Source organism: Dendrobates tinctorius, unplaced genomic scaffold, assembly GCF_039654945.1.
Source record: "Dendrobates tinctorius isolate UK_male_01 unplaced genomic scaffold, ASM3965494v1 ptg000208l, whole genome shotgun sequence".
Lineage (NCBI taxonomy): Eukaryota > Metazoa > Chordata > Amphibia > Anura > Dendrobatidae > Dendrobates > Dendrobates tinctorius.
The window spans coordinates 1,724,342-1,739,015 of NW_027361875.1; the positions used below are offsets into that span (position 1 = coordinate 1,724,342).

General features: G+C 45.4%; 1 protein-coding gene across 3 annotated transcripts in view; it reads left to right on the plus strand.

The window, feature by feature from the left end:
• SLC8A3 (solute carrier family 8 member A3) overlaps positions 1 to 14,674 on the plus strand; it is a 463,850-nt gene that overhangs the window by 423,174 nt on the left and 26,002 nt on the right. For 2 of the 3 annotated variants that reach the window (XM_073554155.1, XM_073554156.1), the window contains one exon: positions 1,953 to 1,970. The exons of the other annotated variant lie outside the window; for it this stretch is intronic. In XM_073554155.1, coding sequence (XP_073410256.1) covers positions 1,953 to 1,970 — 18 coding nt within the window. The remainder of the gene's footprint in view (positions 1 to 1,952; positions 1,971 to 14,674) is intronic. 3 annotated transcript variants of the gene reach the window in all.

A 14,674-nucleotide genomic window follows, 5' to 3' on the forward strand; every position in this document is an offset into this window, starting at 1 on the left:
GCTGATGTTTTGGTGATGTGTGAGCTACAAAGGCACAGGAAACTTGGTCAAAGTTGAAGGAAAGATGAATGCAGCACGTTATAAGCAAATGTTGGAGGTAAATTTGCAATCATCACCCCGGAAGCTGTGCATGGGACATACTTGGACTTTCCAATATGACAATGATCCAAAACACAAGGCCAAGTCGACCTGTCATTGGCTACGGCAGAACAAAGTGAAAGTTCGGGAGTGGCCATCTCAGTCTCCTGACCTCAATATCCACTCTGGGGAGATCTCAAGCATGCAGGTCATGCTAGACAGTCCAGGAATTTACATGAATGGGAGGCTTTTTGCCAAGAAGAGTGTGCAGCTTTACCATCTGAGAAAAGAAAGAACCTCATCCACAACTACCACAAAAGACTTCCAGCTGTCATTGATGTTGGAGGGGGTAATACATAGTTTTTTTTTTAGAAATGGGGTATGTGAACTTTTGATCAGGGTAATTTGGATGTTTTCGGTTGTCATGTAAAAAGAGAAAACACAGTAGTCTGACAATAAATGGCTTCACCCAACCACTAACCATGAGTGGAGAAAAAGATTTGGTGTTATCATTCATATTCTCTGAAAAAAGGCCAAGAAAGCAAAAATTCTGCCGGAGTATGTAAATGTTTGAGCACAACTGTGTATGTATTTGATGTAGCTCTTAAAGATCTTGTTTCTCCTTGTGGAGATCCATCAGGTGTAGGGACTACTTTTGTATATTGGGTAGTACAACTAGAAAGACTATATACTTCTTTTATGGAGAGATAATTTGCATACTTTTTTAACTAGAAAACTTTGCTTGTGAGTCTCCCTAAAGCAGATAGCTATTCGCGATGAGAGTAGTACCTTCCTGGTACCTTCCCTGTGAATGATTCTCAGTATAACTACCAGAGTAAGAGCCTAGGAACTTGTACTGTTAAATGCTGCTGGTAAAAGGTTTTTAAGGTCATAAATTCAAATGGCTGTCTCAAATAATATCTCCTATTCACAGGACACATGACATATTCAAGATTGTTAGGAGTCTGGCTGCTAAGACCACCCCGGATCCAGAGAATAAGGAGCCAAAAGTCTCCCGAGTGAAGCATTAGTGAGCATGCATGAACACATCTCCATTAACTGTCTGTAGGGAGTATAGATGACAATGGTTGTTTATAAAACAAACTAAAGCATCATTCACACTAGGGACTTTAAGACACCCTTGCTCAAGAGAAATTTGGAATCCCGACAGTAATCAGACTCCCTATGATCTTACGTATATCATCTGTCATTTAAGTCCCCAGGAAAAGGCAGAAACGGGCACCAGAAAATTAAAGACAGAGCATCTAGAGGCCAAACAAAAGAGGAAAGACTAGGTGTAACAGTCAGTGGAGAATGAAAAACAAAAATGATATTGGCTGAGTTAATTTGCAGGTGGTGGTTGTGCCGTCATTTAATTGCAAGAATTTACTATACTTCTGTTGAAAGAATCGGATTATTGGTGGACATAAAACCCTTGGCATCCTCTCTAATGACACCATAGGGGAAATTTATGAAAAAAAATGTCGATGAACCGGTGCCCACAGCAAACAGTCAGATTCCAGCTTTTATTTTTCAGAAGCCATCCTTTACCACTTCTTCCCCAACAAGAATGTGACACTGTTTCTTTGGTGGGAGAATATAACCCAGGAAGGCATTATATACCATCATGGTCTACAAAACTTTTACATCCGTCTCAAGTTCACCAAAGACCAACCTTTAACGTTACTAATCAAGGATTATTGCGGCTGCCTGCTTTTTACTCCTTCTCCCTTTGCTTGCTTTTTACCCCTTCTCCCTTTGCTTGCCCTCACTATACCTCACCATCCTTACATTTTATGTTTGTTCTTTTGCATTGACATTAGATCTCATTTTAATTTTTTGTTTCTCTTTTATTTTTTTATCTGTCTCAAAAGCTTTACTGTTGAATCAAGGTAAGAGTCTTTATTTCTGACCTTCCAGGTCTTTTAACAAATAGATTTCTTTTAACTTAGCAATTTAAAAAATATGTGGTGTAATGGGAAACTTTACAATATCATTTTGTGGTTGCCGATCTTAAATTTAGTCACCAAGTTAACCAGCTTGCCCAATGGCAGATTATAATATGGGTCAGTTATTTGGCCCCTACTATGCTTTTCTCATGTTAGGAAAGTTGAAAAGCTCTTAAAGGTGACGATGCCAGGCTTAGGGATGAAAAAAGTTCTGTTGATAAATGACTAACAAGTTACAACAAACAGTGTCTGGTTTCCACAAAATGTATGGACAAGGGCTTATTCAGAAGTCCATTTTTCTCGTACGATTACTATTTGTGTTTTTCATGGATAGCGCTAGAACCTGTGGTAGTCTGTGGGGTAATCCATGTGTCCAATTTTTTCCTCGGACAGAGCGGTCCGCTCAAAATCAGAGTGACATATCAGATCAAATTTGCCAATGCAAGTTTATCAGTCAGTGAGAAGTATCGGCCAGCACTCGGATGTCTGTTATTTATGGCGAGCTTGATATGAGAAGCCTGAAAAATCTCCAGTTTTTCAGGGGTTTTTTATCCGATAAACATTGATAAAACGCTGAAGAAACTGTTGTGAAACTGATCAAAACATGGATGAAACTCAAATAGTATTTTTGCATATCATTAAAACCACTGATGTCTGAATTAGCCATTAGTCTTCAGTTTTGCACAGCCCACAAGTCTCCTTACACTAGCAAGTCAGGCATGTCACTCTGCACCCTTATGTCACCCATAACACTTTAGTCTTCAAACATGAATATTGCACTTTGCTTCACCAATTATGTCAGCAAAAGCAAAGTGTCCCTTAAAAGGCGATGCCTGGTTTGGACAACCCCAGCTCTGGCTAATTGAGGGGGTAAAGAGTGAGGAATTTGCAATTGAGTATATGATTTGGTGCAGATGTGGTAGGGGGCCGGATTGGGGGGTGGTCCACTGCTTACCACGACCGGACAATGCAAAGACGAGAAGGAGGCAGAATTCAGTTGTAACAGATCCGGGTTTATTGGCCGTCCTCCTGACGACCATAGCCATGCACAGCAGTTCCTTTACAGCTCTCCGTTTCCAGGCCCGGGTACCTGCACCTTTCCTCCAGTCGAAGTAACGTCCCTCGCGGATCTTTCGCTGGGGCTGTCCTAGACCAATCTACCGCCAGTGCTTCACCTGCCCAAGGTCGTTGTCCAATCGGTACCCCCGGGGCCTCGTCTGTCCTGCGGTACGTCGTGTCAGGGCCACCCCCTGACTGTCTTCTCCTGTCAGTCCCCTGGTCGAGCTCTTCACCGTTCTCCGTCTTCTGTTCTGAGTCTTCCTCTGCTGAGCTCCTCCCGGGACTAACCTGCCTGGAACCCCAACCAGTCCTATTTATCCCCTCTCTCACCGGGAATTCCCCTCCTGGGTTCCTATCTCCCCGCCCCCATGACTAAGCAGTTTCTATAGCTGTAAGCTGATGTTAAGTCCTGAACTACACTCCCCCCTGCCATCTTGTGGTCAAATTTTGGTACTGCACTCCCTTTTCTGTCTTTCCCTGCTGTTACCTTTATCTCATTGCCAATCTCCATCTGTAGTGCACAAATCGTCCCCTCCTACTTCCAGTCAAGTCTGTCCGTCAAGTCACCTTCCCCACACGCCCTTTCCTTTGTCCATTGTCGTCCCGACAATCGCGCTCTACCTACGTCGTACTAAAGCTTGTCCACAGTCTGTTGTCGGACTGGTCATCGGGCCAAACCCGCTGCCCATGGGGGCCAAACCAAACCGGGAGCGCCATGCTCTGAGCAGCCTACTGCTACCCGCCGGCGCGCACGACACGTGACAACTTCTTTCAGGTTGGCGAGGTCCACCCGGACTACTCTACAGCGTGTACCTCCCACTACTCTCCCCTTCTACTACCTTCAGCTGTCCGGAATGCCATGACCGAGGCCTTTTGCCTACCAGGTCATCATTGGCGCCCGCCAGTCCTTTGGGGTGTCCGTGGTGTCGGGGACCTGACTGACGGACCACTGTCTGGTTTGATATCTCTCCTCTCTTCGTCCTTCACTTAAAAGAGTCATGGTCGGCATCTTCGTTACATCTACCTCGTACCCGGGACCTGTTACACACATTTTTTTTTTTGGTTACACACACTACTCATTAAATCAACTTTTAGCATACTCTATATATAATTACCACTACTTTAATAACAATAGGAGCTACTCAACCGGAGTAACCCCTTTTCCCTTGTTTGTTTTTTCGTTTTCTTTTTCCTTTTTTTCCTTTTCTTTCAACATAACATTTTAAAACAGAACATAAATACTCCCCCTCCCTTTAACATGAGTACTTCCTCTCCCATATCCCCGCTATGCCAGGAGCAAACAATCAACATTAAAACATGTCCCTTATCTTGGACGTCAAACTGTCCTCTTGGGGCCTGCACAACGGTGTAGCGAAATCCCGACAGTCCGGGCCATCTCCTGATGGCCGATGTTGCGCCAGTCCAGCAGGGGAACCCCACAGCCGTGAGGTTCCCGGGATGTCTTGACTGTTCCTGAGCCCCGAGTGTTCTTACTACCCAGGGCTTAGGGGTCATCTCCCTCCTGAGATGCGTCAAAAGGGGTAGAAGGGGCCGAAAGTGGTTCCACGGCGCGCGTTCCACTCCAGTTCTCTGCTTGGGAATCAGTAGTCCACCACCGGTGGTGGCGTCGACGCGCTCATCTCTGTCGATGTGGTGGCTTCGCTCCATCCAGCCCCCAGCTCCTGCAGCTCCAACCGCAGGTGAGGGACCGGGGTCATTGACCGATGAGAAGCGGAGCGGCAAAGCTGGGGCCTGCTAGTATAGATGGCAGATGGCTCCGCAGAGGCGGCGGAGCCCGATGACCTGGCCGAAGCCGCAATCCGGAGTGAGGCCGGAGCAGCCGCGGACCTTGATGGGCAGGCCGCCGCAGGGGTGTGAAGTGTGGCAGGGGTGGCCGCTGGTCTGCTCCATGCCGGCGACGCAGGACGGGGTGCCGCCGGATGCGGCGGCTCGGGGTCATCGATGAAGGCGCTGGTCGGCCCTGCGGGGGCCGCAGTCTTCAGGAGCATGGGGTGTGGGAACGGGACATGCCTGTGGGGCCGCCGGCCAAGCCAGGGGAACACTCACCTTCCCCGGCGCCACAGCTCCTTCCAGGCCGTTCCACCGTTCTCCCAGGGGTCGGTGCGGGGAGTCGCTGATCTCCGCTGCTCCTCCGCAGCTCCCAGTCCCGTCATTAGAGGTCTGCTGCTGTTCTTCATCCCGCCGTCCGGCAGGACCAGCCTCCAGGCCAGATAGTTCCCCAGCGGCTGCCCTGGGTAGTCCAATTCAGCGCCAACCTCCTCCTGCCCGGTGGTCACCAGCGCTGGAGAGGCACAGTCTTTTTCGGGTTTTCCTCTGATGATTCCAAACACAGTCTCAATTTGTATTCCACTCAGGCACCATATTGCAAAGTTTCTTTCCCGGTCCGGACCCTCTGATAACAACCAATGGTCCGAAACAAAGTCTCAAAGTTGTAATCCACAGGTGGAGCAATCCAAGTCCTTTTGGATTCTCCAGGTGCAGGCCTGCCGCGGAAGATGTATTAGCGGCAGCGATCCTGCGGACTACGCCAAATGTGGTAGGGGGCCGGATTGGGGGGTGGTCCACTGCTTACAACGACCGGACGATGCAAAGACGAGATGGAGGCAGAATTCAGATGTAACAGATCCGGGTTTATTGGCTGTCCTCCTGACGACCATAGCCATGCACCGCAGTTCCTTTACAACTCTTCGTTTCCAGGCCCGGGTACCTGCACCTTTCCTCCAGTCGAAGTAACGTCCCTCGCGGATCTTTCGCTGGGGCTGTCCTAGACAAATCTACTGCCAGCGCTTCACCTGCCCTAGGTCGTCGTCCAATCGGTACCCCCAGGGCCTCGTCTGTCCTGCGGTACGTCGTGTCAGGGCCACCCCCCTGACTGTCTTCTCCTGTCAGTCCCCTGGTCGAGCTCTTCACCGTTCTCCGTCTTCTGTCCTGAGTCTTCCTCTGCTGAGCTCCTCCCGGGACTAACCTGCCTGGAACCCCAACCAGTCATATTTATCCCCTCTCTCACCGGGAATTCCCCTCCTGGGTTCCTATCTCCCCACCCCCCATGACTAAGCAGTTTCTATAGCCGTAAGCTGATGTTAAGTCCTGAAATACACCCCCCCCTGCCATCTTGTGGTCAAATTTCGGTACTGCTCTCCCTTTTCTTTCTTTCCCTGCTGTTACCTTTCTCTTATTGCCAATCTCCGTTTGTAGTGTACAAATCGTCCCCTCCTACTTCCAGTCAAGTCTGTCCGTCAAGTCACCTTCCCCACACAGACTAAATGTAAGAAACAGGATACTAGATTATTTTAGATTTCTGTCCACTTTAAAAATGTACAAATTCCATTTTAATATCAAAGTCACCAAAGTTGCTCATTTCCCCTCTAGCAGCAACCATACGGGAAACTATATTATATTATATTATATATTACATGTTACATTTCTAAATGAATAGGTTTTCATGCAATAAAGGGATTAACTAGGTTTACAAGAGCTGCGTAATACTCGAGTAGTGGTGAGATGACTGGACTGAAGCCCAGACACACGTGGCGTGAGCCATCACACTAATACACACCCTTGAGGGCCAGGGTACTCTCCACACACTCCCACTGAAGGGAGGGGGACTGCTGCAGAACCCTTCTCAGGTGCCAATAGCAGGGTGGCTGAGTCCACTGGCCATAACTGGGTCAAACACACCGATAAACTATACCGGTAAGGCAGAGACGAACCAAACAAACTTGGAAGGTCGGGGAGCATAAATCCCGGACTTAGGAATCAGAAGACACCATACACCAGATCCAGAGACAATCCAAAGAAACACTCACCAGAGAGCTACCAACTGTATCACTGAAGTGAAACTGACTGAGTAATCAGCAGTGAAGTCGAGATTATAGCGGGTTTAAATATCCCTCTCTTGAATCACTTGACACCCCTGAGGTAACATCCAATCTCCATCGTCTGCCCAGACAGACAGAGAATGAAACGAAGAGGACGGAGAGAAAGGAACCTCCTACGACACAACTAAACCAGGAGACACAGTGTCCTATGTCTCCTGGCAATAGGTGAATAGTGTCAGTGCTGGTAATGACTGCATCCTGCCTTCCAACCACACCATTCCCTGAGGCAGGTCCCTTGGAATGGACTATACGGTCACAGCAGGCACCCGCCCCTCATGAGACAACCCATACCTAGCAACCAGAGAGCAGCAAAAGACAACCCGCTGGGGTGCGGAATATGCCGGGAAGCACGAGGGACACGCTTCCGCTGCCTGACAATCTGCTGCTAGCCCATCCCATAGCAGAGGTCCTGAGTGAGTAACTTTCTATATGACATCTATATATGTCCTCTGTAAAAGGGCTTATGCAACACAGTCTGAGCATGGATCACAATGCCGGACTGGCTGCTGGTCTTCTGACCAGAGCGTGACATCCCCATAGAAATATATGAAGCGGTCATGCTCAGGTCGAGAGAGCCGCGGTCAACCTGTGCATTGCGGTCCATGCTTGGACCATGTTGCACTGATGTCTGCATGACCCCAAATACATGTAAAAAAGAGGTGTTGAGATGAGGCAAGCCCTTTAAGTATAAAACACTGTAATTTGTTATTATCCGGAAAATACAATTGCTTAGGGTAGATCTCTTCAAGCAAATACACAGTAGCATGTTCCAGCTGATGAATTTACAGCTTTGGTTAATCATTTTAGCATTTCGCTCAGCTGCCAAATAAAAAGGAAATTCTAAATCCTGAATGCAAGGCGTACGTACATTGACTGGGTTGTAGAATTTCAGATCAAATTTCCTTGGCCAGAGTTGCTGCCAATTAATTCCTTATTTTCTCCTAGGACATGTGCAGTATTTACTTGTGACATGTGGGTCCTGTCTAGATCAGTAACCGGGTGCGTGAAGCATGAACAAGAAGAGAGACATTTATCTGACTGTGCTACAATTAATTGAAATTGTTATACCGCAGTTTTATAGCAGATGATGGAGCAGTCGGGAACGAGACATCTATAGACCGTTAAATAGTGACAAATGTATGCAGAATGAGTGGGTCTGACAGCTGCAGCTCTGGGGGGGTCCTCGGAATATAATATACTTAGGATTCTCATACACTAGATTACCACATCTCTTATTTACCTCTCTTGTTTGTGGAATCACATTCAGTTATTTTAAGTGGTAAATGTAAAACTTGATGTCATTTTCAGAATTGCCTCTCATACACATGTGATAGTTATCCCTAAATTCTTATTCCCATCCATTAAATTTCTAGAGCTGACAGTAAAATATAGGTTTCCTTACACCAGGTATAGTCCAATAGTCATCATAATAAAAGGAAGGCTAATGAAATATCCTAAAAGAGGTGACTAGGGATGGCATCCAAGGGATGGAAGGAACACATCTCTGATTTGCACTTTCTGCCTTAGCATTACATTAAATGCTGTCACCAGCTCAAAATTGGCCAATTGTTGCTCTTCTTTTATTCCCGCTGCTCCCTTGAGTATGTTTTTTTTTGTTTTCTTGAAATGCGCCATACAGTTCTAGCGGTATAGGCCCTTTATTTAGTGCTGATTGCTATGATCTTTACAAAGAAGGGAAATTATGCAGAGCTGCCTGAAGACACGCCCCCATGGAGTCCTGTGAGCCACTCCTCCATGGTAAAGACCATAAAAATTATTACTAAATAAAGAGGCCAATATCTCTGGGACCGTATTACAGATTTTAAAAAAATAAATAATTGGAACACTCAGTGGAGCAGCGGGAATAAAATAAGATAAAAAAGTGGACACTTTTAACCTAGTGAAATATCCTCTTGAAAATTGTTAAAAATCTGCTTAAATTGCAGGCCATATTTCATTATCTGCATAAGTGTTTGTCACCAATATTGTCACTTATGCGATGTGTCTCTGGAATAGGTGGTCCTTTCTTATTGTAAAACTTAGTTATATGTGGATGGCAAGCCAAAGCAGACCCCAGAGCACAAAGTATTTTTAAAATATGGTTCCATTAACGATTTTAGTTAGTTTGGCTACTACAGCCTCCATGTATCACAGGACAGAACAGACTGCATGGTAGATTCAACATGCACCACTGATTGCAGAGTGCTATGTACTATAATAAATAGAGGCTGTAGAAATCCAGCTATTTAAAATGTTTAATGACACCCTATTGCAAAAATGGTTTTAACTAAAAAAAAATAAAAATACATCCATTCAAGAAAAAAAATGCCCCAAAGGGGTGTGTGTGTATTTGTGTAAAAAAACTTCCTTCTCACACCCAATGAGGGTGGTCTTTTTTGTCCTTTCTCATTCTCGGATCCTCTACCACAGGCCTGGGAGTTTGAAGGTTCTGCGCAGGATCTTAGTTGTTCCCAGCATTATGCTTTTCTGGACAGAGAGTTCAGATGTTGCTCCTGGGATCTGTTGTAGTCATTTTCCCAACTTAGGGGTCACTGCTCCAAGTGCTCCTATTACCACTGGAATCATTGTTGCCTTCACCTTCCACATCTTCTCCAGTTCTCCTTTGAGGCCCTGGTATTTCTCCAGCTTCTCATATTCCTTCTTTCTGGTGTTGCTGTCACTTGGCACTGCCATATCATTGCTGTCTTCTGATTCTTGTCTACTATCACAATGTCTGGTTGGTTCCAACACCTGCTTATCAGTCTGGATATTGAAGCCCCACAGGATTTTAGCCCTCTTATTTTCCACCACTTTCTCTGGTGTCTCCCACCTGAACTTAGGGGGACTTAGCCCGAATGTTGTGCAGATGTTCCTGTATACAATTCCAACTACTTGGTTGTTGCGGTTAAGTATACTTTGTTCCTGCTTGCATTTTGCATCCTGCCACTATGTGTTGGACTGTTTCTGAGGTTTCTTTGCATAGTCTGCACCTTGGGTCTTGTGTGATAGATTCCTGCTTCTATGCATCTGGTACTTAGTGCTTGCTCTTGTGCTGCTATGATTAGTGCCTTTGTGCTGTCTCTGAGTCCAGCTTTCTCCAGCCATAGGTAGGATTTCTCCATGTCAGCCACCTCCATTATCTGTCGATGGTACATCCCATGCAGCGGCTTGTCTTTCCATGGCGCTTCATGTTCCTGTTCTTCCTTCCAGATCTGTTGTTGTTGCTACCTTACGCTTTCTCTCAGCATCTCCTCTTTTGGTGCTATTTTTCTGATGTATTCCTGGATACTCCTTGTTTCATCCGTGAGGGTGGCTTGGATGCTTATCAAGCTTCGACCACCCTCCTTTCTGTTGGTATACAATCTTTGGGTGCTAGACTTCACCCGGATTAGCAAGGTCCGCGTCAGATGTTGAGGAACCAGGACAATCTGATGATAAATGGGATACTGGAACAAACCATACATGAACAAGGCAGGAGTACTTAGATCTGATGAAATGCTACTATAACAGCAGACCAAATGAGAGAGGATATATGAAGCGCACGAGGAAACTCTGAATGGATACAAGACCTGCATGACCACTGACTGAGAAACAACTAGTCACCCAATGTTTCAATGTCATAAAGAGAAAGCTATTATCACAACTTGAGATGGATCAACTGCACTGCAGATCCACTCCACATGACCTGGAAGAACACCATATGCAACCCCCTGAAAATCACTATCGAACCCTGCAACTAGAGAGCACTGCAGCTGAAGTCAAACAGAAGATCTTAAACGAAATACCCATCAATACCAGAGATCGACTGCCGAGACTCAGCAAAGAAACACCACCTGACAGTATGCTAGAAGATGCCAATAGAGCACTTTCATCAATACCTACCACCATAACTCAAACTAATAAACTGATCTATGCTACTACCTCTGCAATCATGGAAATGCTTGGTTATACAACCAGCAAGAACACAGAAGTACGTGTCCTTTGGAAAAGAAGAATAGAGACAAAGATCAAGGTGACACGACGGGAAGTCAGCCAACTAACAGAAATGCAGAAGGATATAAAGATCAAGAATAAGACCAAGCTGGACTAGTACAAAGGCCTGACCCCAAATGAAGCCCTAGCGACTGCTCACAGCACATACAGGTGAAGGGAAAAAATACACAACACCAGTGCAATGTGGCTGCAAGATCTTAGAATAAAACACAGCAACCACCTAGAGCAAGAACCAGTCACCATTACAGAAGCAGACATCCAACAGTGGGTCAAGAATATGAAGAGCTGGACAGCACCTAGCATAGACATGATCCACACCTACCAGCTAAAGAAATTAACAGAGGTACATGAACGCATGGCAAAGCAGATGAACCACCTGCTAGAAGCAGGCCACCACCCAGCTTGGCTAACACATAGAAGAACCTGCCTTACAACAACATGGAAACTCCAGTCAAACATCATAGCCACCAAGCTACAGAACCATATGAACCAGTACATGAGTACATGTATCCAGCTCAGAAAGGAATTGGGACCGACACCAGAGGCTCTAAGCACCAGCTCCTAGTAGATAGAGCAGTCGCTCAAGACTCAAGATCCAGGTAGACCAATCTCGGCACAGCCTGGATTGACTACAGTAAAGCCTATAACTCAATGCTACACCTATGGATCTGTGAATACTTGGCTCTTTACAATGTCAACAGGAAATTAAGAACCTTCCTCAGAAACGAAATGGGCCTATGAAGAACAACATTGGAAGTCTACTCAAGACAACTAGCACAAGTGACCATCAAATGCGGCATATAGCAAGGTGATGCACTGTCCCCATTGCTGTTCTGTATAGGCTTGAACCCCCTCAGTCAGATAATTACAGAGTCTGGCTATGGATACAAGTTCAAGAGTGGAAGCGCAACCAGCCACCTCATCTACATGGTTGACATTAAGCTGTATGCGAAAAACGAAGAAGACATCAATTCACTGATCCACCTGACAAGGATCTACAACGAAGACATCAGGATGTCCTTCAGACTGGAGAAGTGTGGCCAGTTGGTAATAGAGAGGCAAAGTAGTCTAGATTGATGGAGTAGAATTACCAGCAGGGCACATAGCAGATGGACAGACATGCTACAAGTACCTCAGCATTCCACTGGGATAGGGTAATCATGGTTTGGAGGGAAGGAAAGCAGAAACATCCAAATACCATCAAAAGGTAAGTATTCTGAAGTATTCTGCTTCCATGGCTAAACTAAATGTTGGGCGCTCTGTTTACCATTACTCACATTTAGTGATATCCACAGATAACTTAAACTCGACTGGAAAGAGCACGTTTGAAGGTCCAGTAGAAGGTTTATTCTCAGCTGAATCCTTGCATAATGCACAGTTACAGTAGGTAAAAAGAGACTTTCCTTGTACAGAGCTGTATAAACATGTGTCTCCAAGATGGAGAAAGACTCAAAGATGGAGAAGAAGGGAGGGGTTACAGAAATGAGAGTCACATGCAAGGGGGGAGGAGAAAACCTCTAAAAGGGACAGATCTATATACAGCAATGAAAACAACAATATGATTAAATGCAGTACTGTCTGTATGATTCTAAATCATGGGACATGACAGTAAGACAGGTCCTGAAGAGCCAGCTCAATGGGAAGAATAAAATCTGCGACATCAATACATATGCCCTGCCAGTTATCAGATACTTTGCTGGCATAGAGTGCTGGCCAAAAGAAGATATGGAAGCTGCAGATGTGAAGACACGAAAGCTCCTCACAATGCATGGAGGTCTCCACCTTAAGTCTAGCACCAAAAGATTGAATACCAACAAAAAGGAGGGTGTTCAAGGCTTGATAAGCATCCAAGCCACCATCACGGGTGAAACAAGGAGTATCCAGGAAAACATCAGAAAAATGGCCTCAAAAGATGTTGAGAGAAAGCCTAAGGCAGCAACAACAGATCTGGAAGGAAGAACAGGAACATGAAGCACCATAGCAAGACAAGCCGCTGCATCAGATGAACAAATGACAAATAATGGAGGTGGCTGTAATGGAGAAATCCTACCAATGGCTGTAGAAAGCTGGTCTCTGAAACAGCACAGAGGCACTAATCATAGAGGCACAAAGCAAGCACTAAGTACCAGATCCATAGAAACAGGAATATATCACACACTTCAAGACCCAAGGTGCAGACTATGCAAAGAAACCTCAGAAACGGTCGAACACAAAGTGGCAGGATGCAAAATGCAAGCAGGAACACCGTATATCGAACACCACAACCAAGTAGCGGGCATTGTATTCAGGAACATCTGCACAGCATATGGATCAAGTCCCCCTAAGTCCAGGTGGGAGACCCCAGAGAAAGTGGTGGAGAATGAAAGGGTTAAAATCCTGTGGAACTTCAAGATCCAGACAGATAAGCAGGTGTTGGCTAACCAACCAGACATTGTCATAGTAGACAAGGATCAGAAGACAGCAATGATAATAGATGTGGCAGTGCCAAGTGACAGCAACATCAGAAAGAAGGAATATGAGAAGCTGGAGAAATACCAGGGCCTCAAAGGAGAACTGGAGAAGATGTGGAAGGTGAAGGCAACAGTGATTCCAATGGTGATAGGAGCACTTGGAGCAGTGACCCCTAAGTTGCAAGAATGGCTACAACAGATCCCAGGAGCAACATCTGAACCTTCTGTCCAGAAAAGCGCAATGCTGGGAACAACTAAGTCCTGCGCAGAACCCTCAAACTCCCAGGCCTCTGGTAGAGGACCCGATAATGAGGAAGGACAAAAAAAGACCACCCCCATTGGGGGTTGAGAAGGAAGGTTTTTTTTTGCTTTTTTTTAAAGAATTCCTCATTTTAAAGACGCATAGGCAGCATTGGAACAGAATGAGACTTCCTAACTAGTGATGAACGAACATGCTCTGATGATGTGTTATCTGAGCATGCTCAGATGTTACAGTATCTAGGGCGTGCTAGAATAATATGTTTGAGTCCCCGCGGCTGCATGTTTCACAACTGTTAAACAGCCATAACACATGCAGGGATTGCCTAACAAACAACATTGCCGTATAACAGAATCGAGATAGGGCTGCATTCAGTTCCAAATGTTGCGTATGGGTAAGCACTTAAATAAACCGTGTCTTTGGATAGAAGTTGAAATTGTGAAACCTAGCAACTATGCAAAAATTCATAACATAGGAAATGGTCCACTAATACCCTTTAGAATAAGTAGGTTCTGCATTGTCTGCCATATCTATGGCCAACAAATGCGGAAAATCCAGTTTACAGTGTTACAATGCATATAAAGAAGCATAAAATAGATACTGAAAATCAACAAAAGAGCTGTAAAGAGAGACTACACAAATCACAGCATGAAAGTGGAGTTCTAGGGTATGAACGACATAAAGATCTTTCCATGTTCCAAAATGCTTCTAAAAATTCCAGCACAAGAATTGTTCATTGGGAGCATCATATATAAATAGTTCGTATCAGAACAGTAGTACACAAAGCGGAGATCCCAATGGCAGTGTTCCCTAGTATTGAGCACACTTTCATTGGACTTTAAAGCTGTAGTGATGCTGTCAGGAGTGATCACCTGAACTGCCCTATTTTCAAGTCGTAAGGGGACCCCTCACATTGAAAATGTCATCCCATATGTGGGCAGCATATTATTCAGCAGGAGGAGCCCGTTGTCACTGCTCCATACATCA